The sequence below is a fragment of the Choloepus didactylus genome, chromosome 27, assembly GCF_015220235.1.
Source record: "Choloepus didactylus isolate mChoDid1 chromosome 27, mChoDid1.pri, whole genome shotgun sequence".
Lineage (NCBI taxonomy): Eukaryota > Metazoa > Chordata > Mammalia > Pilosa > Megalonychidae > Choloepus > Choloepus didactylus.
In genome coordinates this window covers 18,995,882-19,016,574 of record NC_051333.1, presented here as the reverse complement: position 1 = coordinate 19,016,574, position 20,693 = coordinate 18,995,882, and the positions used below count along the sequence as shown (strand labels likewise).

Genomic DNA, 20,693 nt, shown 5'->3' with positions numbered 1-20,693 from the left:
AGGGCGGGGAGGGACCCTGAGACTTACACAGGAGCTTTCCATGGTGCTGAACAGCCATGCATTCCAGGCCTCCGTCTGCTGGTTCCCAGGGTGGAGCCCAGAGAGATGGTTCTGGCAAGTTTTCCTCCCTGCTGCTTATCTGCCCTCACACACAGTCACACACCCCAACTTTCAAGCCCAAGGGGGAACTGAGACTCTCACATGTCCTCACACCCCAAAGTCTTCATCTTTCAGGGAGGTGGTGGAATGTCCCTGGGGCATAGAAATTCCAGTCATATGTGTTGGAGAGGGGGATGTGATGTCTGCAAGCAGCTGTTGGGACTTACACCGTCATTTGTCCTTTTTTGTGAAGTGTTGGAGTTAGCCCTCTAAAAATGCTGTTACCTGTCCCAGAAGAGTTGTTAGGAGGATTTGTGGAGATGTTAGAACTGTGCCAGCCATTTAGCAAGTCTTTGTTAAATAAATTTTAAAACAATATGGTGTCACTTAGCAAGTATTTGTTAAGTAAATTCAAAACAAAAGATATGGTAGCAAACATCCATTGCTCCGAGTGCTTTGCATGCAATGGAACGTTGAATCATTAGTTCCACCCCATGATGTAGGTACTATTGAGGCAGGAGAGAATAGGGCATCAAGGCTGTGGTCTCTGGTCTTCTAATCAGCTTCAAAAGAGTTAATGCAGATCTGCAAGCTTCAACTGCAGACTTCACGAAGCCAAAATTTCCCCTAAAGCTCTGAAGCCTCTCCAAACCATAAAAGTTCGGTAAAATCATGGGCCCAAAGCAAACTCTTAGTTAATGACAAAAAACATGGGGTCACAAAGAATGTTAAACTTCTGCCACAGACAAATTTTAGGTACCTGATGGTGAGCCACAAGTCCGGATATCTCCCTTTAGAACAAAGAAGTTAATGCAAACCATGGTTAATACAAACCTTGTAACCCCCCGGTATTCAAAGGTTGCTATGGAAACCTGCCACCAGCAAAACTTCCCTTTATGTCAACTCACTCCCTGGAACATGCCCACATTATCTCTTTAACGTCTTACTTCTCTCTTTAATAAACTTTATTTCTTATTCCTACTGGCCACTCTGGTCTCTGAATTCTTTCTGCAGTTAGAGTCCTGAACCTGGAATGGGGTTCTGCCTGTCCCTATTGCCGGCAGGGCACCGGTTACACTATGACCATCCCCATTTATAGGTTAGGAAATGGAAGCAGAAAGGTTATATAATGTGCACAAGGTCACCATTTAGGAAGGCTTGGAGCTGATAATTCAACCCCGGAAGCCTGACTCCAGCATCCATACTCTTGGCCACTTTGCTAACCTGCTGTTTAATAGCTCCAGGCTGCCCTGAATGGTGTTCAGTTTGTGCACTGCAAGATTCCTGGCGACATTATTCACCTCCTTGATATTGTAGACTTAAATTTTTTACCACAACTGCCCAACAGATGGCAGTAGTGTGCCATGGTCTAACATCAGTATACCACACAATTTTCGATAGATGGCTTATGAAAGCAGCACCTGTTTCTAAATCTCCCAAAGGGCCTTATGAACACACAGTGGTTCATAATATATACATGTATTACACGTTATGTATAGCAAACATAAATATCTGGTAGGTGTGAGGAGGAAGATGCTTTCGTGATGCAAATTGGATACAATGCCACAGCCTCATTAGAGAACCTAGTTTGCACTATCATTTTGATCCTGGTTATAACTTTAGTTATGCTAAGATGACCCTAGCAGAAATCTATCACTAGTACCTAAGGCAGTGGAGAAAGCTGCCTTTTTGTGTTTTCACAATGAAGGATGATTAACAGGCTAACAATAGGTAAGGAACTCCAAGCAGTTGGAAATGGAAATGAAAGGCCATTTTGCTCAATATGCTCAGTGTGTAATTCCTTACTAGTGTTTACATTTTCATAGAAATATAGAGAATTTATAAAAACACTGGTATTGAAATTCCAGCAGGAAAAATAACTTTGCTATTGCTCCTTTGATGCTCTTGTGCTCTCAAGCCACATTTCTATTCCCATTAAAATTGATTTTGATAATTCTTTTAAAAATGCAAAGTTTTTTAGAAACATTCTATCATGTTAATATGTTAGGGTTGTGTGCGTGCGCTGATACATATCAGGATAAACATATTTCAACAGAATCTAAGATACCATTAATGATAAGACATACTATTATTTTATGTAACACAAGGGAAAATATGGAAATTTAACTATGCCACAAAATTGACTGTAAGATGAAGTCCAATTAAGCTTTTCTCAGAATCTACTAAATACACCATATACCTACAAATTCATTATTGCCCAGTTGCCACAACCTGAATGCATATAAGAGCATATTCAAATTCTACATCTGACAAAACTCCTTCAAGAATGAAGAAGAAATTAGGACATTCCCAGACAAACAAAAGCTAAAGAAATTCATTACTGGAAGACCTACTCTACATGAAATGCTAAAGGGAGTCCTTCAGGTTGAAATGAAAGGACACTAGACAGTAACTCAAAAACCATGTGAAGAAATAAAGAGCACTGATAAAGGTAACCACATAGGGAAATATAAAAGCCAGTATTACTATATTTTTTGGTGTGTAAATCTTTTTTTTCTGTATTATTTCTACGGCAAATGCACCAAATAATTATGTATGTGCTAATGGGCACATAATGTATAAAGATGCAATCTGTGACAATAACAATATAAAGACGGAGGGATGAAGATGCATAGGAGCAGGGTTTTTATATACTATTGGAACTAAGTTGATATTATTCAAACTAGGTTGTTATAAATTTAAGATGTTAATGTAATCCCCAAAGTAATCACTAAGAAAATAACTTTAAAAAATGCAGAAAGGGAGAGAAGGGAATCAAAATGGTACACTACAAAAAAAGGCAACTAAATTTTTTTAATGGCATTAATGAGGACCAATAAAACATACAAGAAAACAGGAAACAAATAGATAAATGGCAGAAGTAAATTCTTACCAATAATTACTTTAAACATAAATGGATTAAACTCTTTGATTAAAAGGCAGAGATTGCCAGAATGGATTTTAAACAAAATGACCCATCTATATGCTGCCTACAAGAGACTCACTTTAGATACAAAGTTACAAAGACATTGAAAGCAAAAGGATGTAAAAAGAAATTCCAAGCAAATAGTTGCCAAGAGAGAGTGGGAGTGGCTTTATTATTATCAGGCAAAATTTATTTCAAGTCACAAATAGTTACAAGAGACCAAGAAGGACATTATATGTTGACAAAAGATTCTATCTGTCAAGAAGATAAAGCAATTATAAATGTATACACATCTAACAACAGGGACCCAAAATATATGAAGCAAAAATTGACAGAATTGAAGGGAAATACTTTTACAAAACCAGTAGGAAACTCTAATATCCCATTTTCAATAATGGATAGAATAACGAGACATAAGATCAATAAGAAAATAGAGGATGTGACTGACACTATAAACCAATTAGACCTAACAGAACAAACACATACAGAATTCTCCACCTAACAACAATATACACATTATTCTCAAGTGCACATGCATCATTCCCCAGGATAGACCGTATATTAGTACACAGATCAAGTCTTAATAAGTTTTAAAAGATTGAAACCATACAAAGTATCTTTTCCAACAACAATGGAATGAAACTATAAGTCAATAACAGAAAGAAAACTGGAAAACTCACAATAATGTGGAAATTAAACAACAGACTTTTTTTTTCTTTGTGCATTCTTGATTGGTGCAAGTTTATTAAATAAACAGTCAATTTCTTTTCAGAGTGAAAGAGCAAGTAAGAGCATGAATAAATTAACAATTCACTAGAGTTGAAAAGCTTTCTGTTAATGCATTAAATTTGCACTGGTTTTAAAAGCTTTGTGAACTGTTTTAAAACAGTACCCATTAACTATACTTTAACAATTTTTTTATACATATGAAAAATGTCCATCTTCACAAGGGCACTTTCATGTATTAAATTTTTTATAGATCTTAAGAAAAACTGTATTCCTCAAAGTAAACTGTATACAAGATATATAGTCCTGGCCACTTCTTTTCCTTAAGTTTTTATTTCATACCTTGCTGAAAAGGCAACAGATCCCCTCTATGTGCCATCCACTACTTACAAATGAAACCGGCTTGACCATCTCTTGCATCATCATGAAGTTCTCTCTATTTGCAGTATCATGCAAGATTTGTCCACTGTTAGATTGCTTTACAGTCCCTTTTCTACCCACACAGGATTACAAGGACCAAGTCTCCTTATCTAGCTTTTCATCAGTGAAAATGCTTAAAGAAGATTTAATGTCTGGTCTTATTTATTTGTTACTCTTAGAAAATCTTATTTTTGACTGGACTCAGACTTAGAGGTAGAAGCTCTCAGTGCAGCCCTCTGTCTCTTGGCAATCTGTTCCTGGCATTTTTCTTTGGCCTCCTTCATTCTTTTGGTCAAGAGTTTAGCATATTCTGTGGCCTTTTTCTTATTTTCCTTAGTATGCTTTCTCTTCAGTGCAATAACGAGACACTGCATCTTGGGTGCTTCAGTCCTGGGTTTCTTACCTTCTTTGTTCAGGGGCTTTCTCACCAACATACTGGTGGACATATAATCTTCTTTAGAGAGATTGAAAAGTTTGTGGATTCTGCTAGCTCTTTTGGGCCCCAGGCTACAAGGCACAGTAGTATCAGTCAGTCCAGGAATATCCTTCTTTCCTTTTTTTACAATAACCAGGTTGAGAACACTCAGATTGGCATCCACGATGCAACCCCGAAAAGATTCGTGCTTTCTTTCTCCAGTTCTCCTTGGTCTGTAACAGGAATGCCCCTTACTCAGTAAGAGGCGGGCATGGCCATGGGTCAAGACACCCAGTTTCATGGGGAAACCTTGTTGGTTGTTTCCACCACCGATTGGGACAACATAACCCTTCCACTCTTCACCCAGAGTGTCAGCGGCTACTTCTGTGGCCATACACTTCTCATTAAATGTACGAAGTTTGCGTTCATCATCCACTTCGGTGAGCTTCTGGCAGCAAGTGCCTGGGAAGGAGATGTCCAGCTTCATGATGAGGCAGGTGACAGCCTCCGAGGCTCCATGGAAAGAGCAACAACAGGTTCTTAAACATCAATGGGTAAAAGAAGAAATCACAGGGAAAATTAGAAAATACCTTGAGACGAATGAAAGCAAAAATACACAATATACCAAAATGTATGGGAAGCAGTGATAGCAGTACTCAGAGGGAAATTTGTAAATACAAATACATACATCAAAAAAGAAGAAAAATCTCAAATCAATACCCTAAGTGTACACCTTAAGGAACTAGAAAAGAAGAGCAAACTAAATCCAAAGTTAGCAAAAGAAAGGGATTAATAAAGTTTGGAAAGGAGATGAATGGAATAGAGAATAGAAAAACAAATGAAAATCAATGAAAGCAAATGTTGGCTTCTTTGTAAAGATCAACAAAATTGGCAAAACTTTAGCTAGACTGATGAAGGGAAAAAAGAGAAGACTCCAATTAGTAGGAACAGAAATGAAAGAGGAGCTATTACTACAGATTTTACAGAAACAAAAAGGATTATAAGGGAATGCTATGAACAACTGTCTGCCAAAAAATTGGATAACCTAGATGAAATGGACAAATTCCTAGAAACTCACAATCAAAGCTGACTCAAGAAGAGATAGATGATCTGAATAGACATATAACAACCAAGGAGATTGACTCAGTAATCAAGAACCTTCCAACAATTCAATGTAATCCCAATCAAACTTCCAACTGGCTTCTTTGCAGAAATGGAAAAGCCTGTAATCGACTTCATAAGGAAGGAGACTTCTCAAGTGTTGGCGTAAGATGACCACGGTGCCATTCCCCCACAGAATCATTGAACAGCTAGCAAAAACTGGCAGAGCCATCTTCATCAAAACGCCAGAAAACAGTTAAAGGGTTGTAGTAACTGGGCAAGTGCTGAATCAAGAAAATGCAGATTTTTAAATGGTAGGAGAAGCGAATGGCACCTTGCTGGCCCCTCCTCTCTCCATTCCCCAGCACAGTGGGGATCCGGGCTGTGCTCTCATTGTACGTCCTTGGTCCTGCTCTGGAGAAAGCAGAGTAACCACATATGCTTACTGGGGTGCCTGTATGTTGGTGTCACTCTATCGGGTGGTGACCTGACAGACTGAACCAGGATACTTGTCTCTGGTTTGCCCTCCCAGAACTTATCCTGCAGGCAGAGCAGCTTGCAGATAGCTAAAGCAGTTAAGCGACAGTTATGGTGAAGCATTAGCATGGGGTGAAGCATTATCAGCTTTAAAACCCAAAATAGAGCATCCAGAAGGGGAAATTATATTTCATAGGGAGTAGAGGGGACATTTGGACTTTGTAAAAGGGAGAATTCCTAAGGCCATGAGCAAGCCCAGGGGAAGACAAACAGAAATATTGGAGTTGAAGACCACAACAGTTGAAATGAAAAATTCCCCAGAGGGTTTCGAGAGCAGATCTGAACTGGCAAAAGAAAGAGTCAGTGAACTCAAAGATTAGACAATTGAAATGATTCAGGCTGTGGGGCAGAAAGAAAAAAGAATGAAAAAAATGAATGGAGCCTAAGAGACTGTGGGACTCCACCAAGCATACCAATATACACGTTATGGGAGTCCTAGAAGGTAAAGAAAGAGAGACAAGGGCAAGAGGAATACTCAAAGAGAAGGGAGACACCAGGAGACACTGCCATGTGCCTCGCCATGTGACAGAGGAACCAAGGCTCGCCAGCAACCAGCCCAGAAAGCCACAGTCTTCAGGGAGAAAGTCTTGCGTTGATGACGCCTTGATTTGGACATTTTCCCAGCCTCAAAACCGTAAGCAAATAAATTCCCATTGTTTAAGCCAAACCATCCCATGGTACGTGCTTGAGCAGCCCGGGAAACTAAAACAGGAATGCGCCATCTCAGTAGAGCTACCAGGTATGAGTGAAGGGGTCTTGGATTCCCAGCCCAGTTGGTCTCCTGCTGACTTCAACCACGTAAGTGACCAAAGCAAGTCAGCAAAACTACCCAGCCCAGAATGCAGAATCATGAGCAAATAAGCCATTAAGGTTTGGGGTAGAGACACTGGCCCATGCCCTGAAGTGTGTTAATATATACTTGGTTTGTTGTCTGTGAGAGGCGTTGAGCAGTGGGGGGGCCACGGCGGGTCAGAAGGCTTTCTGAAGCAAGGGTTCCTTGGATTAGATTGGGAATGGAGGCCACCTGTGGGGCAGGTACAGGAAAGGAGGCACTATGGAGGCCCTTTGTCTTAGTTTGGGTTTCTCTAGAAGCAGGCACTGAGACAAGGATTTGAGGACAGAGGGCTTCTTATTTGGAAGGGGTAGAGAACATTGGTAAGGGAGGAGGAAGGTGAGATGGAGAAGGGGAGGAGCCAATAAAGGGAGTGTTATCCAGCCAGAACCACTGTGGGCAACTGGAGCTTAATTCTGTTGGGGATCTCTGAGATCTAGTACAGAACATCTGTCCAAGTCATCCCATCTGAGAGACAAGGGACCCGGGATGTTTAGATGCCATCTCCAATCAGTCGTTGCTGGAGGGCTGCTGGGGTGGGAAGTAGGCATGAACTCCCTGGCACTTACAGACTGGCACACTCATACCCAGGACAGAGCAGGCACCAGGGGCCTGAGAATCCCTGCAGGCCACCACGAGTTGAAAGGGTCAGGGTGAGGGGATATGGACTTGGCACCCACACAGTCTGCTACACACCCTACTCAGCACATTCATCCAAATATGATCCCTCAGCAGGTACCACAGCCACTCCCCTGCACCAATGCCCCCAAAGATTACACAATGACAGCTCTAGACCAAATTGAGTTTAATAAAGAGTTTCAAGGAAGCTCGGATTAGGAATGGAGTCAGTGGAAATGCTGAGGCCTGGGACAGTGATCCAGTTGAGTTCTGAATCTGAAAGGGGACTCTAATCGGAGAGTCCTTCCTATGTTTCAGGGCTTAGAACCTGAAAGGTGTGAGTCCTGGGGAGGGCTGGGGGCCATTTTAGGAGCCCTGCTGGGGTGGTATTTGGGGTGGTTTTGAGGTGCCCTAAGCACCATGGAGGAGGACTATAGGGTTTCAGGTGTCAAGAGCTGAGTTGGGGGAGGGGACCCCGAAAGATCCGGTGGGGAAAAGGTTAGGGTTCCAAGGTGTTTCACAGAAACAATCAAGGGGCCTCGATTTCACAGAAATCATCAAAGGGGCTCCTTGTGGGTGGGGGAGGGGTATCACAATACCCCAAATATTGGGGACTGTGCACCCCCCAGCAGCCATTCTGGGGTTTTAATGTAAGACCCCAAATGGCGGGAAATTCCGCATATACTATCACGGATTTGCAACATTAGCATACGCTGGCTGTCCCACAGGACGGTGGGGACTGGAAAAATCAGTCCAGGTTCTGGATTCGAGTCCTAAGAGGACAGGGCTGGGGTTGCCACGCGGCTCCTCTTCAACAGCTGCCGGAGCTGTGGACAAGGCAAGGCAGGGTGAGAAGTCTGGGAGGTCAAGCGGGGAGAGAGGGAAGCAACCTAAGAGCTGGGGTTAGAGAAGGGAATCCAAGTGGGTTTGAAGGTCAGAGGTCCAGAGTCAAGATTTGGGGTTGAGGGTGAAGGTTTAGGCTCACACATTGAGAAAGAGGTCAGGAGCCAGAAGGGAAGAAGGGAAAATGGTTGTTAGCTAGGGGTTCCTACTTTGGGGTAAGCAATGAGAAGTGAGGGTCAAAGGGTAGAGGCATAGGGTCAGAGGTCACATTTAGAGATCAGAAGTCCCACTTTGACCCAGGGTTAGAGACAGGGTATTGGAGGTTACCCTTGGGAATCAAAGGTCACATCCTGAGATCAGGATTCAGGGTTAGGAGTAGAGTTCATACTTGGAGGTCAGGGTTGGGGTAGAGGTCAGGGATCAAAACTCTGGGATCAGAGGTCACATTTTGAAGCCGGGGTTGGATAAGAGTCAAGGTCCTCTTCTGAGATTAGAAGTTGCCCTCTAAAGTCAGGAATGGGTGGGGTTGAAGGGACACCCTGTCAGTTCAGAGGCCACTAGGTCATCAGTGTGGGCTCAGTGCTCACCCCCTCGGGGCCCGGCCCTGGCCGCAGCAGGTGGACAGGCTGCTCATTCTCCAGGTTGCGCAGGGTTGGGTCTGCCCCAGCTGCCAACAGGCGCCGCACGATCACCTCCTGGGGTGGCCCAGGGGGCAAGGCAGCTGCCATGTGCAGGGCTGTGTTCCCGTGGGCCTGGGGACGGTGGGGAGAAGGGGGCTGAGAAGGATGCAGACCCATTGGCCCTGGGTCCTCGGCATCATGCTTCATATCCCCCCACATCCACATTCCACCTGCCCCCCACATTCCTCCTTTTTATCCTCATCCCATTCTGTTTCATTCACATCATGTAAACTCCCTCCTCCACAACCACATCCCACAACCCCCAAAGCTACGTCCACATCCTATGCATTGCCCCTGACATGTCCACAACCCACAGGACCCCTACTCCCCCTCTGTCATATTTCACACCACCACATCCCTGCCCAGGCTCCTACCTTCATGTTGACAAAGGCTCGCAGATCTCCCCGTGGGAGCTCCAGTAGCAGCTGTACCAGGGTGGGGTTGGCGGCCTGCACGGCCAAGTGCAGAACCGTCTTGTTGCTCTTGATCTCCTGTGGTAAGTGAAAGTCAAGGTCAGACCAGTCCTCATGCCCGGGCCCCTTCCCAGGGAACCCAGCAGACTCTAAAGACCCTGCCCTCCTTTGCAAGCCCCACCCAGGAGTGCCTGATACAGTTGTGTGTGCTGTGCACTGCACAAGACTACCACCTTTGAGGGGACGCCATCCACACCGTCCACATCACAGAACTATACATGTATTATGACAATTTTCCTGCCCAGGCCTCTCTGAGAAAATGGCTCCTTTTCCAACCCCACCTGACCCCCACCCCCGACCCCCGCAAAGGAGCTCTCTGGGCTTGCAGCTATTCTGGCCACCCCACATCTTGTCATACCCACTAAAATGCACCCACGTTCCTATGGGATGTACTTTATATATGAGGACAGGAGTTGAGCGGACTAAGTAAGTTTATATCACTGCAATACTGAGCTGTTCTCTTCATATTTTGAAGCAAAATAAAGCATTTTCTGCAATGAACATTGCTGTGTGCCTTTGAAGAGTTTGTAAGTTTGAAAATGAACTCTAAAAATGTTACGTGCTTACACAGGGTTAAACAACCTGGTATGCTCAACAAATAAATTACGAGAAGAAAACCAAGAAACAGAAAGGGAGGCTCTAGATTAATATGACTGAAAAAGACACATTGCAATATGTGGACTTTATTTGGATCCTGATATTTTTTAATGCAAAAAATAAGTGTCTGCCAGTTTAGAGCTGAACAGAAATTTGCACACAGCCAGGATATTTGATATTATACTATTAATTTTTTTAAGGTAGAATAATGGTATTGAAGTTAAGACAGCGCTTATCTTTTAGAGACAGACAAATATTTATGGATAAAATTATATGCTGGATTTGCTCTAATATAATATAAGAAAGTAGAGGAGTGGATGGGGTGGGACGGACTACAGGTTCCTGGCCACTGATGTTGGGTACACAGAGTTCATTATACTATTTTTTGTACTTTATCTTTGTTCAAAATTCTTTAACTGAAAAAAAATTAAAAATCAAGTGTATGTTTAATTCTCTCAACTCGCCTGTGAAGGAACTATCGTCATGAAGAAGTAGGATAATATAATTGTTGTTAAAAGCCAGGTTCTGGGATCAGATCACCTGGTTCTAATCCTCTCTCTGACACTGATAAGTTAGATTCTGACTCCCTGCAGTTCAGTTTCCTTATGAGTAAAAGAGTGAAAGTAACAACAATGCATGCATCAAAGGGTGGTTTGTAAGGATTCAAGGAACTAATCCTTGAAAACTCAGTGCTGGATGGGTATCACATGCTTGATCAATATAAGCTAAGATCAGTGACATCATTATTCCCAGTTGACAGCTGGGGCACAAAGATGTGAAGTCAAGCATTAGGATCACACAGCCGGGCAGAGTTTGTTTCGAGCCCCTGGATGTCCAGGGGGAAACCTGCACATCCTCCTAGAAGCCCACCCCGGCTCACCTGGCTGGTGTGATCAGCACCCATGTGCAGCAACATATGGACACAAGCCAGCCTGTCCCGGGCCTGGGCACTCAGCAGCCGGGGGCATAGGTCGGATGGGCACGTGGCAACGTTGACGGCCAGAATGGCTGTGTGGAGGGGGGTCAGGCCTGCGGATGGAGACAGTGAGGGCCCTGCATCTGGAGCACCCACCCCATCCAGCCCTGCCCGCTGCCCAACTTACCCTCGAAGTCTCTGGCTTCCAGATCAACCCGGACCCCTGAGTTAAACACGGCCTGGGAAGGGGAGAAAGCAGAGTGATGGGTAAGGGTCTCCCCAGGCCTCCTAGTCCTGGAAGCTGGGATCTGGGCAACCAGACCACCCCATTCACCCCGCCTGCCAGGTGACCATACCGAGAGGACTCCTGGGAGCCCGTAGGTAGCAGCCACGTGCAAAACAGATCGTCCCTGATGGTCCGTGGCATTGGGCTCCGCTCCCAGGTTCAGCAGATCTTCCACGATCAGGGGCTGGTTGGCAGCAGCAGCCACCAGGAGAGGGGTCTGGAGGCCATAGGAAAGGTCAGTTTGGCCTCCAGCCCCTCCTCCCTCAGACCCAGAGAGTCTGGACTCCCAGCCTCCTCCTCCCTCAGACCCAGGAGTCCAGGCCCCCATTCCCAGCTCTCCAGGATCCAGGAGTCCGGACCCCTGCAATCCCCTCCCCTGAACCCAGATGTCCAAGGCCCTGGCTCTCACCTTGCCCTTATGCTCACGGATATCCAGATGTCTGCATGCCTGGAGCACCTCAGCTGCAGCATATGCTGCCCAGCGCAGCCCCCTAGCCGCAAACAGGTGCAGGAGCCTGAGGACAGGTGGAGGGCAGCAGTGAGAGGAGCCCCTGAGCCCAGCAGTGAGAGGAGCCCCTGCAGCCCCCCTTCCCCTTTACTCACGTGTCCCCCTCCTCATCCTGGGCCAGCAGCTGTTGTGGCCCCAAGGCTAGCATGTGAGCCCGAGCTGTTTCCAGGGATGGTCCAGTAGCTGCAGGGGGCAACTGTGGGGGTCCGGAGGGGAGTCCAGAACCTCTCCAGGTTCCCACCTGTGGCAGGGATGGTTCTGCATAGAGCCGGGTATCCAGGGGGCCCTGAAAGGGGAAGGGGTGGGGAGAGCCAGTCAACTAAGATTTCCCCTTCCCAACCTCCCTCCCAGCACACACACACACACGTGTACAGAGTCAGGGGCAGGGCCAGCATCCCTGGTGAAGTGCTAAGTGACCTTAGACTGTTGGGCCTCACTTTTGCCCATCTGAGGAATGGGCTCTTAACCCAACCTGACATCTCAGCAAAATGCCACATGAGGGCAATTATGAATTTTTAGGGGCCCTTTAGCACACTGTCCCCATCTGTATCTCACCTCCATCCCCTGGGGAAATGGGCACGGCTGCCCTGGGTCCGAGGGTGGGTAGAAGTCGGAAGTCAGGAAACCCTCAGCAGCCGAGGCAGGATAAGTGAGGGGGCTGTCTGTGTAGGCAGCATGGGTGTTGGGGTCCCAGTCTGGAAGGCCTGTGGGGGCAGCCAGGCTGCCAAGTCCAGAACCCACAGTCTCCTGGTGCGCTAGGAAGTGAGCGTGGCCTGCACGGGAGAGGAGGGACAGGGGCAGGCCTGGTTACGAGGGCTGGGGAAGTGACGGACCAGGGCTGGAGAACCCCGTGAGGGCTTGGAGTCTCTCAAGGTGCCGAAAGCTAGTACTCCAGGGGCACCGAGGACTCTTGGGGCATGAGGGACTAAATGCACATACTACTGGGCTCCAAATAATCTGGGGGATTGCACTACTGGGTTCCAACAAGAATGGGTGCTGATACCTAGGTTCCCCAAACTTGTAAGGGTCGGGATGTTTGAGTCCCTGAGGGAAGGGGGATGTGGAGCTGAGGGAGCCAGTTAGTTTCCAAACTTACCAGCCTCACCCTCATTCACAGACAGGGGCTGGGGCAGGGGCTGCGGGAACTGTCCCTGTGAGAGATATAAGTGAAAAAGAAGGGTGAATTGATGGTGGGATTTTCTCAGCATCCATTCCCCACAGATGGGACCTCTGAGTCAGGACATCTCTCATCAGCCCTCTAGGCCCAGCAAGCTGGGGCCGGCCCTGCCCACCACCACATGGCCGCGGGGTTTCCTGGGTCTCACCGGTGCCCCACCAGCGTCAGGCTGCTGCTGCCGGCGCCTCTGCTCTTCCAGAAGTTTCTTCACCGTCTGGGACGGGCAGTGACTGCGCTCATTCCGGCTCACTGTGGGGGGAGGGGGGACGGCAGTCATGGGGGGTCCTTGATCCACCCAAGTACGCGCCCTCCCCGCCCTCGCGCGCGGAAAAACTGGCACACTGATGCCGCCTGAGAACCCCAGAGCCCGCCGAAGATGTCGGGTGCGGCGTCCGCCTCCGCCGTTTCCTTCCCTTTGCTCCGCGTTTTCCCTCTGACCCAACTTTCCACCAGCGTCGTGGAAACGGAGGCAGGGGGAGGAAGGCGCCCCTCTGCACCTCCTCACTTCCGAAAAAGCGCCCTCCTTCCCTGCCTCCCACCCCCACCCCATCTCTCAGTACGGAGCCCCGAGGGGTCGCCGGGCATCCCCTCCTGGAGACGCACATCCAGTCTCGGCCCTGGAAGCTGACCTGCTCGTGTTTCCCCGGGAAACGAGACATCCGAGTTTCCAGCCTCCCCGAGAGACAAGAGTCAGCAGCCCCTAGCCCATCGGGGACCCCCTGCCCCCTGCAACTTCAAACGGCCTTCAAGCCCCCTTCCGCAGACGCAGGGGCCCGGGAGCCCAGCACCCTCCTCCCCAGGACTCAGCTCTCACTGCCCCCTCCCTAAGACCTGGGAGTCCCGGTTCCCAGACGCCTCGTTCCCACCACCCGACAAGTCCACGCGCTCCGCCCTCACCCTTCCGCCCGGTGGAGCAAGGGTTAAGTCGTGCAGCGCAGGCTCCGAAACAGCCCGGACGCGACGCGCTGACGTCACGGCGCTCACGCAAAGGAATCTTCCATCCCTCCCTTCCCTTCCGCGTCTCGCGCCCCAGGTGTCCGGCTCGGAGGCGGGGCGCGCGGCCAAGTGTGGCGTTCACGGAATCCCCGCGCACGGGGAATTCCTGGCCAGCCCCAGGGACCCTGGGCGGGTGGCGACCCGGGAAGTCCGGGGGCGGGGGCGGGCCGCAGCCAGCGAGGACCCCTGCTGCGGGGGCCTGACCTTCCCCCAGGAGCCCAGTGGCTGGTTTCAAACAACCACGCCCCCGAGGACTGACGGATGCAGCCCCAGCTAGCGGCGGCCAGCCTCCGCGGACCCCCACGGGCCAGGCTTCCGGGTCCCCAGCCTCCTCTCCAAGGACCCAAGATCCAGGATCCCAGCCCCCTCCTCCGGCACGACCCAGGAGTCCGAGCACCCTGCCCCTCTAAGCCACCGGACCCAGGATTTTGATGCTCCAGCGCCGTCCCCTAGGGACTCGAGAGTCCGACCCCAGCCCCTCACCCCGTTAAAGGACCGGGCGTGCCTCACCTTCCCGCAACCCATTCATTACCTCGGGGATTCCGTGGCGTGGAATGTGGGCCCCCAGGGCCCCGGCCTCGGCGCTGCGCCAGCCTCGCTGTTCTCCCGCGGAGCCGCCGCCGGGTCCCCGATCTTGGGTCCGGTGCCCCGCGAGTTTTTAAACTGGGGTTCTGGCACCGCCCGGTCCTGGGTAGGGCCCCGCCCACAGGCGGGGGAGTCCCCGCGCCGCGCTTCACAGACCCAGGCACTGAAGGGGCGGGGCCGAGCCGGTGGGCGGGGCTCCTGAGTCTCCGCGGAAAGAGGGAGTGGGGGCCCCATCTGTGGTTTGAGGGAGAAGGGCCCTGGGGTGCCAGATACTCAGCACCCCTGGGAGAGGAGGAGATTGGAGCCCTGGACTTCTGGGTGCTTGTCAAAGGGGATGCTGGGGGCCTTGGCTCCTTGGCCGTGGGCTGGGGAGTCAGGACCCCTGGGTCCTGGGAAAGGAGGGGGCTGGAAGCCCGGCTTCCCTGGTGTCAAGTGAGAAAAGGGCTCAAATTTTTTCCTCTTCCCCACGTCTCCTTATTCAGATGTCAGGTCTCACTTACTCATTCATCGTGAAAAATAATTAATTTGGGCAGGGAGATACTTGGCCTGGGTGCTGTGGTGTAGCTGTGACTTCCCAGCCAGCAAGCTGACTGGGCTTCCCGTGGGAGGTGCATTCCCAGTTTCCATCGCAGTCGCCTTCTGGATCACGTCGAGCATATTTCAACCCTAGTCCTCCTCCTCCTGTGCTCACCCCTCCTGGTTTCCCTCACTGGTTCTTCCTCTTCTCCCAGTCGGGAGGGGGCCTCTCTCCTCTGTTTGTACTCACTTCCCTGGTGATGTCATCCAATCTTGTGGCTTTAAATACTATCCACAAGCCTTCAACTCCCAAATTTCCATCTTCAGCCTAGACCTATCCCCTGAACTCATAAGCGCATCTGTGGTCAGTCAACATCTCCACAGGGAGGTCTACCAGGCCTTTCCAAGGCAGTGTGCCCAAACCTCAGGACTTTCCTCCCAAACCCGGGCCCCCCACCCCAACTTCCCCATCTCTGGCAATGGATGTTCCATCTTTCCGGTTGCTCAGGCCAGAAACTTTGCTCATCCTGGCTCCCACTCTCTCCCCACCCCCGCAGGCACTCCATCAGCAAATTGTGCTGACTCTACCTTCAAAATTATTTCCAGAATCCCCCCAGTGCCCCAACCTGGGTCCCCTGTCACCTCCCATCTGGACAAGCATAGCAGTTCCCCCGGTCTCTCTGCCTCCTCCTCACCTCCTCCCCAGTTTTTTCTCCAGAGGTAGTCACAGCCCCATCACCTCCACCACACACACAGGAAGCTGGTGGCCTTGCTGCTTGCAGGGTGACATCCGCTATTGCTCCACCTCTGCTCCCCCACTGTTGCTCAGGACTTCTCTGGACCACGGCCCCTTGCCAGGCCCCTCCAACCCCCTGTGCACCATGGCCCTTCCAGGTCACATCCTGCTCCTGCTTTTACTCCCAGGTGAAGCCAGCGGTTATGGGGGGTGGAGGCAGAGTATTTGGGAGAGGGGGGCTTGGGTGTCAGACCTCTGAAGGGAGGGGTGAGGGTGGGTCCTTCTCGCTGTGCTCACTCCCCTTGCTGGAGAACCATTTGGCTTCAGGGCCTGGGTCCTTTGCCAGGGAGGTGTGGTTCTGGAGTGGCTACCTGTTAATCTCCTCTTCTCATGGTTGGGTCAGCCTTGCCTTCTGATTTCCTGGCTCTCTCTGTGTGTCTCTGGGAACCTCCCCTTCCCCTGTGGTTCCTCTTTCCCATCCCCTCTCCCCGCAGAGAGGTTCCTTCTCAGAATGTCACCTGTCCTTGCACTCTATTTTGGGGATCACCTCTTCCCCCCTTGACCCATCTTCCCTTTCTTTCCACAGTGGCTGCGGCTCAGATGTCCCCAGGTGAGAAATAAACACTCCCTCCCCCTTTTCCTTGCACTTCAGGCCCTGCCTCCATCCCCCAGCATTGCCTGAGGGGCCTGGAACACCCCTAGCTGCTCTCCAGGTCACCCTCTTGCCTCCCACCCTCAAATCTCTGTCCCCTTCATCAGCAAATCGCAGCCCCAGGGAACTGTCTTTTTGTCTTGGCCCCCACCCTCCAGGTCCCTGTTCCGGATGTGGGCCTCTCTCCCTGCAGCTCTTGGCGGGCCTCGTGGCTGCCGACGCGGTGATGTCGCTGCTCATCGTGGGGGTGGTGTTTGTGTGCGCTCGGCCGCGCCGCAAGCCCACGCAGGGTGAGGGTAGCGCCGGGCGGGGCCGGGGAGGGTGATTGGTGTCCCCAGGGAAGGGGGTCCCAGGGTGGGTGCCCCGGGGAAGCCCTGGAGGTGGTGTTGGGGAAACCCTGGGGGCGGTGCCTGGGGGAACTCCTGAGGAAACCCCTCAGGCAGGAGGTCCCCAGGAGGGTGGAGATGTGGGGTGGGGGTGGGTGGTCAAGATTCGAACTTTCTCTTCCTCACCCCTAGAAGAAGGCAAAATCTACATCAACATGCCTGGCAGGGGCTGACCTACCCAAACACCCACGTTTGCCAACTTTGACTTCTGACCCTCTCATTTTGGATTGTGTGTGGTAGCACAAGAAATATGCACCATCTCCCTGCTCCTACCCCACCCCACTCTGCCTCCTGCCTCAGTTTTGGAATAAAGCTAATGAAATGTCTTTAGTTCTAATTCTTCCTTAAAGAAACCCAGAGTTCCCAAGCCCCTCCCCCCTCCCCACCACCAGCACCATTCATCTGTTTCTGGGTCTAAGACCTCACTCAGGACCCCCCACATATGCCCGTTCCCTCAGCCCAAGCAAATGGCACAATTCAACAGAGTTTTTGTGCTCTGTGTTTATTTGGGGGAAGGTGGTGGGGAGGGGTCTGAGATCTCTGGAGGGCACTCTGAGGATCTGTGTCTTGGTGGTGATAAGAATGGGTTGCTGGATGGGCATCAGGAATTGCTGGATCCAGCATCAAGCTGTTGACCTCGGTGATTTGGTCTCATTTGTAATATGGCCTCTGTGTGTTGAGATCACTGTAGACATCTGACCTCTGTCCCTGGAGCTCCTAAAGAGATGGGGGCCATCAGGAGACAGGGTGGAAGCCATCAGTGGAAGGGGTCCACCGAATAAGCTTAGAACAAAATCCAGCCTTCTCAGTGGTCTGCAAGACCCCTGACAGCTTCTTCAACCTTCAGGCCACAGAGAAGGGCTGGGATTTTATTCAAGACTTTTTTATCCACAAGTGAGGCAAAGAAGCAAAGCTGGTAGGAGACAAGTAAAACAGATTTCACAAAGCAGTGTTAACAACTGTGGGGAGGGTCTTTGGCCTCACACGGCTGGCCTCAGCTGAAACCCCCCTTCCCAAATCCTACCCCCAAGTCTCATACCAATGACAGATCTGGCTGTGCATTTTTCTGGGAAGGGTTCTCCTTGGCTTCCATTAGATTCTCAGAGAAGCCTTGACCCACCCCCCTCCCCAAAGGGTTAAGAACGAGTGTTCACAGAGAGGGGAAGAGATAAAAAGTCGTTTTGACATCAGAGTTGTTAAGAAGGGTTTCAAGGAGACTTGAATCCCCCTGAGCTTAGACGCACAATTTTGTACTTTTTGTCTGGATTTTTCTGAGGAATCTCCAGCTTTCACCAGCTTCTCAAAGGTATATGGGATCCCCTAAGAACTCCAGAACCCCTGTCTTTAGACTTAGAAACCACGGCTGAATATTGCCTCTGCCTTTATTGAGAGCTTCTCCCCAAAACCAGCCTGTCGGGGGCAGCAGCAACCTGGAACGTGGCCACCTTCTATGCCAGAGGGTCTCCCATTCCATCTGGGAAGTGCCTTTTTTTTTCCAGAATAATCCAAGCCTGCCTTTTGGCTAAGGCCTGTACTTGCCCTGCACAGGCAAATCCACCCCCGTATTTTCTCTCCACATGGTATAAATGGAGCACAGATATCACCGATCATTTAAAACATGTTTTGGACAGATGCCCCAGAGTTTTCTTTGCAGTCCAGGTTTTCGAGGGGAGCTACTGGGAGGGCAATTTTAGGGTCTGGGTCCTGGAGGGGTGGTGGGGTGGAGGCGATTAGGTGATTAGGCCAGGGCAGGATGTGAGGAAGAGAAGCTCCTTTCCTCACCTGATACGGCGACTCTGTCTCAGTAACGTGCTGTTTCCGGGTCACTGCTGGTGGGTGAGGTACAAAGAGGATGGGGGCAAACAGTGAATTGGGACCGTTCAAAAATCGGTCTCTCCAGCACCATCCCTTTGGTTGGTTGTGGCCTGGGAGCTTACCCCTCCCCACCAGGCCTGCCTCAGGGTGTCCCAAGCCACCACCCCCCACCCCGCCAGCCCCACTCACTGTCCGTGGCCCCTCGCCCCCGAGGAACCAGGCGGCCCAGACTGTACACGGCCAGGGCGATGAGGAGGGTCAGCACCAGGTCCCCAAGCACAATGCCTGCCAGGACGCCCGGGCCCACCGCGGGGCAGCTGCATTCTGGGGATGCAACACGGGGGCCAGGGGAAGTCAGCGGGAGCTGGGCAATGGGGCTGGGGGCATCAGCATAGGGAGGTTTGGGGAGATGGGGGAAGGGACAGAAATGGAGGGTCTGTGAGAAAGTGGGGAGAGGGGTTGCAGGGGCTGACTCCTACCGCTCTGGGCCTGGACCAGGCTGAGACCTGAGGGGAGAAAAAGAAGGTAAACTGAGGTATGGGACTGGGAGTGGCGTGGGGTGGGGAGGTGGAGCTGGGGAGGGTGGTTCCTGACACCCAGGAAGTGAGGGAGGAGAGCAGCGTCCAGCGTCCAGCGGGACCTGGTGGGACTGGGTTACCTCTACTCTGACTTGTCCTCTCGCAACTTCCTTCAATGTCTCCTCCCCCTGCTACCACCTGAAGCCAAGTCTTGGGGACCAGCCTCCGGGAGAGACCCACTGGCTTTGGGGGACTGGGGATTCTGCTCCCATCCCCATCCCCACCCTTATCTTTGGTTCTGTCTTTCCACCCTGCTCACTGCCCTGCCCCACGCTGAGCCTAGAAACCCAGGAGGCAGCCGCCAAAGCCCCCGACTCACCACTCACAGTCAGGAGATGCAGGAGCAAGAGCCTTCCGGAGGGTCCGAGATCCCCCATGATGTGGGTGACACTGCTGGTCACCGCAGTACAAGGGCCGGTGGGATGTGGCGTAGAGTCTGATCAGTGAAGGAGGAAGTCCGAGGGTGGCGGCGGCAGAAGGGAGGAGGGGACAATAGGAGAGGAGGGCCTGAGAGAGAACACCAGCAGGAATAAGTCCCAGACACCCCAGGGGTCATGCTGCAGGCCCCACAGCCAGGTCATGAAGGGCAAAGGGGACATGTGTCAGCTCATGACCTCCATCCATGATCAGGGGTCAGACATCAGTGTAACACGACGTTCAGCAGTGGATGATGGTCAGTGGCTGACTATGACTGAAGCCAGCTCTGCCCCTTCCTTGCTGGGCAACCTTGAGCAAGTCACTCAACCTCTCTGGGCCTCAGTTTCCTCATCTGTAAAATGGGAGTTAAAGTAATACCTACTTCTCAGAGCTTGTTGTGAGAATTAAATGAATTAATGTTCCTTGAACAGGGTCTGACACTTGTCAGCTTTTCAAAAGTGTCTGCTGTAATTAATATTTGATAATCAGAACCTTGTGATGTTCATAGGCTGTTAACATAGAGCCATGAGGCTGTGGGCACTAACAACGGGCAGGCACTCTGTTCTCAGTGGGAACTCATTTAATCCCCGCAGCACTCTTCTGAGGTAGATGCTCTCATCTCCCCTATTTTACAGAGAGGTAAAGAAATTTGCCCAAGGTCACACAGCAAGTAAAGATGGAAATGGAACCCAGGTCCCAAAGACAGTTTTTTGACCCTTAGACAGAGGGGAGGGAAGGAAGGAATGATGGAGGGAAGGAAAAACAGGGTGAAAGATGGGGAAGGAGAAACTGATGACCAGGCAGAGAAGGAAAGAGAGATACAGTGAGAGAGAAACACACTGCATGGAGGCAGGATCC

The 20,693-nt window shown here is 50.4% G+C and overlaps 4 protein-coding genes across 12 annotated transcripts; 1 reads left to right on the top strand and 3 right to left on the bottom strand.

Moving 5' to 3' along the window:
* Window positions 1-3,925: 3,925 nt before the first annotated feature.
* On the bottom strand, window positions 3,926-5,073 carry LOC119521591 (40S ribosomal protein S6-like). Its single transcript, XM_037820018.1, has one exon. The coding sequence runs from the start codon at window positions 5,071-5,073 to the stop codon at window positions 4,357-4,359; it is 717 nt and encodes a 238-aa protein (XP_037675946.1). The 3' UTR covers window positions 3,926-4,356.
* Window positions 5,074-7,844: 2,771 nt separating this feature from the next.
* NFKBID (NFKB inhibitor delta) lies at window positions 7,845-15,655 on the bottom strand. Of its 7 annotated transcripts, none has more exons than XM_037820327.1 (12): window positions 14,683-15,125; window positions 13,303-13,403; window positions 13,074-13,128; window positions 12,533-12,750; window positions 12,073-12,263; window positions 11,879-11,984; window positions 11,540-11,686; window positions 11,371-11,422; window positions 11,148-11,296; window positions 9,572-9,688; window positions 9,105-9,269; window positions 7,845-8,501 (listed from the first exon to the last, which is right to left on the bottom strand). In XM_037820327.1, exons 4-12 carry the CDS (start codon window positions 12,536-12,538, stop codon window positions 8,448-8,450), a joined length of 987 nt encoding a protein of 328 aa, XP_037676255.1. In that variant the 5' UTR covers window positions 12,539-12,750; window positions 13,074-13,128; window positions 13,303-13,403; window positions 14,683-15,125; the 3' UTR covers window positions 7,845-8,447. The 7 variants fall into 7 exon arrangements, with proteins under 7 accessions (XP_037676255.1, XP_037676254.1, XP_037676260.1 ...); XM_037820326.1 differs by lacking the exon at window positions 14,683-15,125 and adding an exon at window positions 14,052-14,537; XM_037820332.1 differs by lacking the exon at window positions 14,683-15,125 and adding an exon at window positions 13,784-13,818.
* On the top strand, window positions 15,038-17,351 carry HCST (hematopoietic cell signal transducer). Of its 2 annotated transcripts, none has more exons than XM_037820334.1 (4): window positions 15,038-16,175; window positions 16,574-16,597; window positions 16,798-16,929; window positions 17,161-17,351. In XM_037820334.1, exons 1-4 carry the CDS (start codon window positions 15,731-15,733, stop codon window positions 17,196-17,198), a joined length of 639 nt encoding a protein of 212 aa, XP_037676262.1. In that variant the 5' UTR covers window positions 15,038-15,730; the 3' UTR covers window positions 17,199-17,351. The 2 variants fall into 2 exon arrangements, with proteins under 2 accessions (XP_037676262.1, XP_037676261.1); XM_037820333.1 differs by having other exon boundaries at window positions 15,092-16,175; window positions 17,158-17,351.
* Window positions 17,352-17,510: 159 nt separating this feature from the next.
* Window positions 17,511-19,884, bottom strand: LOC119521484 (transmembrane immune signaling adaptor TYROBP). 2 transcript variants are annotated; one of them, XM_037819815.1, is made up of 5 exons: window positions 19,738-19,884; window positions 19,320-19,346; window positions 19,030-19,164; window positions 18,808-18,851; window positions 17,511-17,742 (listed from the first exon to the last, which is right to left on the bottom strand). In XM_037819815.1, exons 1-5 carry the CDS (start codon window positions 19,793-19,795, stop codon window positions 17,677-17,679), a joined length of 330 nt encoding a protein of 109 aa, XP_037675743.1. In that variant the 5' UTR covers window positions 19,796-19,884; the 3' UTR covers window positions 17,511-17,676. The 2 variants fall into 2 exon arrangements, with proteins under 2 accessions (XP_037675743.1, XP_037675742.1); XM_037819814.1 differs by having other exon boundaries at window positions 18,808-18,854; window positions 19,738-19,873.
* Window positions 19,885-20,693: the final 809 nt, after the last annotated feature.

What these genes read in the sequence shown, in the direction of transcription:
- LOC119521591 (XM_037820018.1), bottom strand. Translation starts at nt 5,073, where the DNA reads ATGAAGCTGGACATCTCCTTCCCAGGCACTTGCTGCCAGAAGCTCACC.
- NFKBID (XM_037820325.1), bottom strand. Translation starts at nt 13,431, where the DNA reads ATGACTGCCGTCCCCCCTCCCCCCACAGTGAGCCGGAATGAGCGCAGT. An exon ending in GGCTCCCAGGAGTCCTCTCG is followed by an intron (nt 11,423 to 11,539) that starts GTATGGTCACCT and finishes TCCCCTTCCCAG; the next exon opens with GCCGTGTTTAACTCAGGGGT. An exon ending in GAGCCTTTGTCAACATGAAG is followed by an intron (nt 9,270 to 9,571) that starts GTAGGAGCCTGG and finishes CACCGTCCCCAG; the next exon opens with GCCCACGGGAACACAGCCCT.
- HCST (XM_037820333.1), top strand. Translation starts at nt 15,731, where the DNA reads ATGGATGTTCCATCTTTCCGGTTGCTCAGGCCAGAAACTTTGCTCATC. An exon ending in GCTCCTGCTTTTACTCCCAG is followed by an intron (nt 16,176 to 16,573) that starts GTGAAGCCAGCG and finishes TTCTTTCCACAG; the next exon opens with TGGCTGCGGCTCAGATGTCC. An exon ending in TGCGGCTCAGATGTCCCCAG is followed by an intron (nt 16,598 to 16,797) that starts GTGAGAAATAAA and finishes CCCACCCTCCAG; the next exon opens with GTCCCTGTTCCGGATGTGGG.
- LOC119521484 (XM_037819814.1), bottom strand. Translation starts at nt 19,795, where the DNA reads ATGGGGGATCTCGGACCCTCCGGAAGGCTCTTGCTCCTGCATCTCCTG. An exon ending in CCTGGTCCAGGCCCAGAGCG is followed by an intron (nt 19,165 to 19,319) that starts GTAGGAGTCAGC and finishes TTGCATCCCCAG; the next exon opens with AATGCAGCTGCCCCGCGGTG. An exon ending in AGACAGAGTCGCCGTATCAG is followed by an intron (nt 17,743 to 18,807) that starts GTGAGGAAAGGA and finishes CCATCTCTTTAG; the next exon opens with GAGCTCCAGGGACAGAGGTC.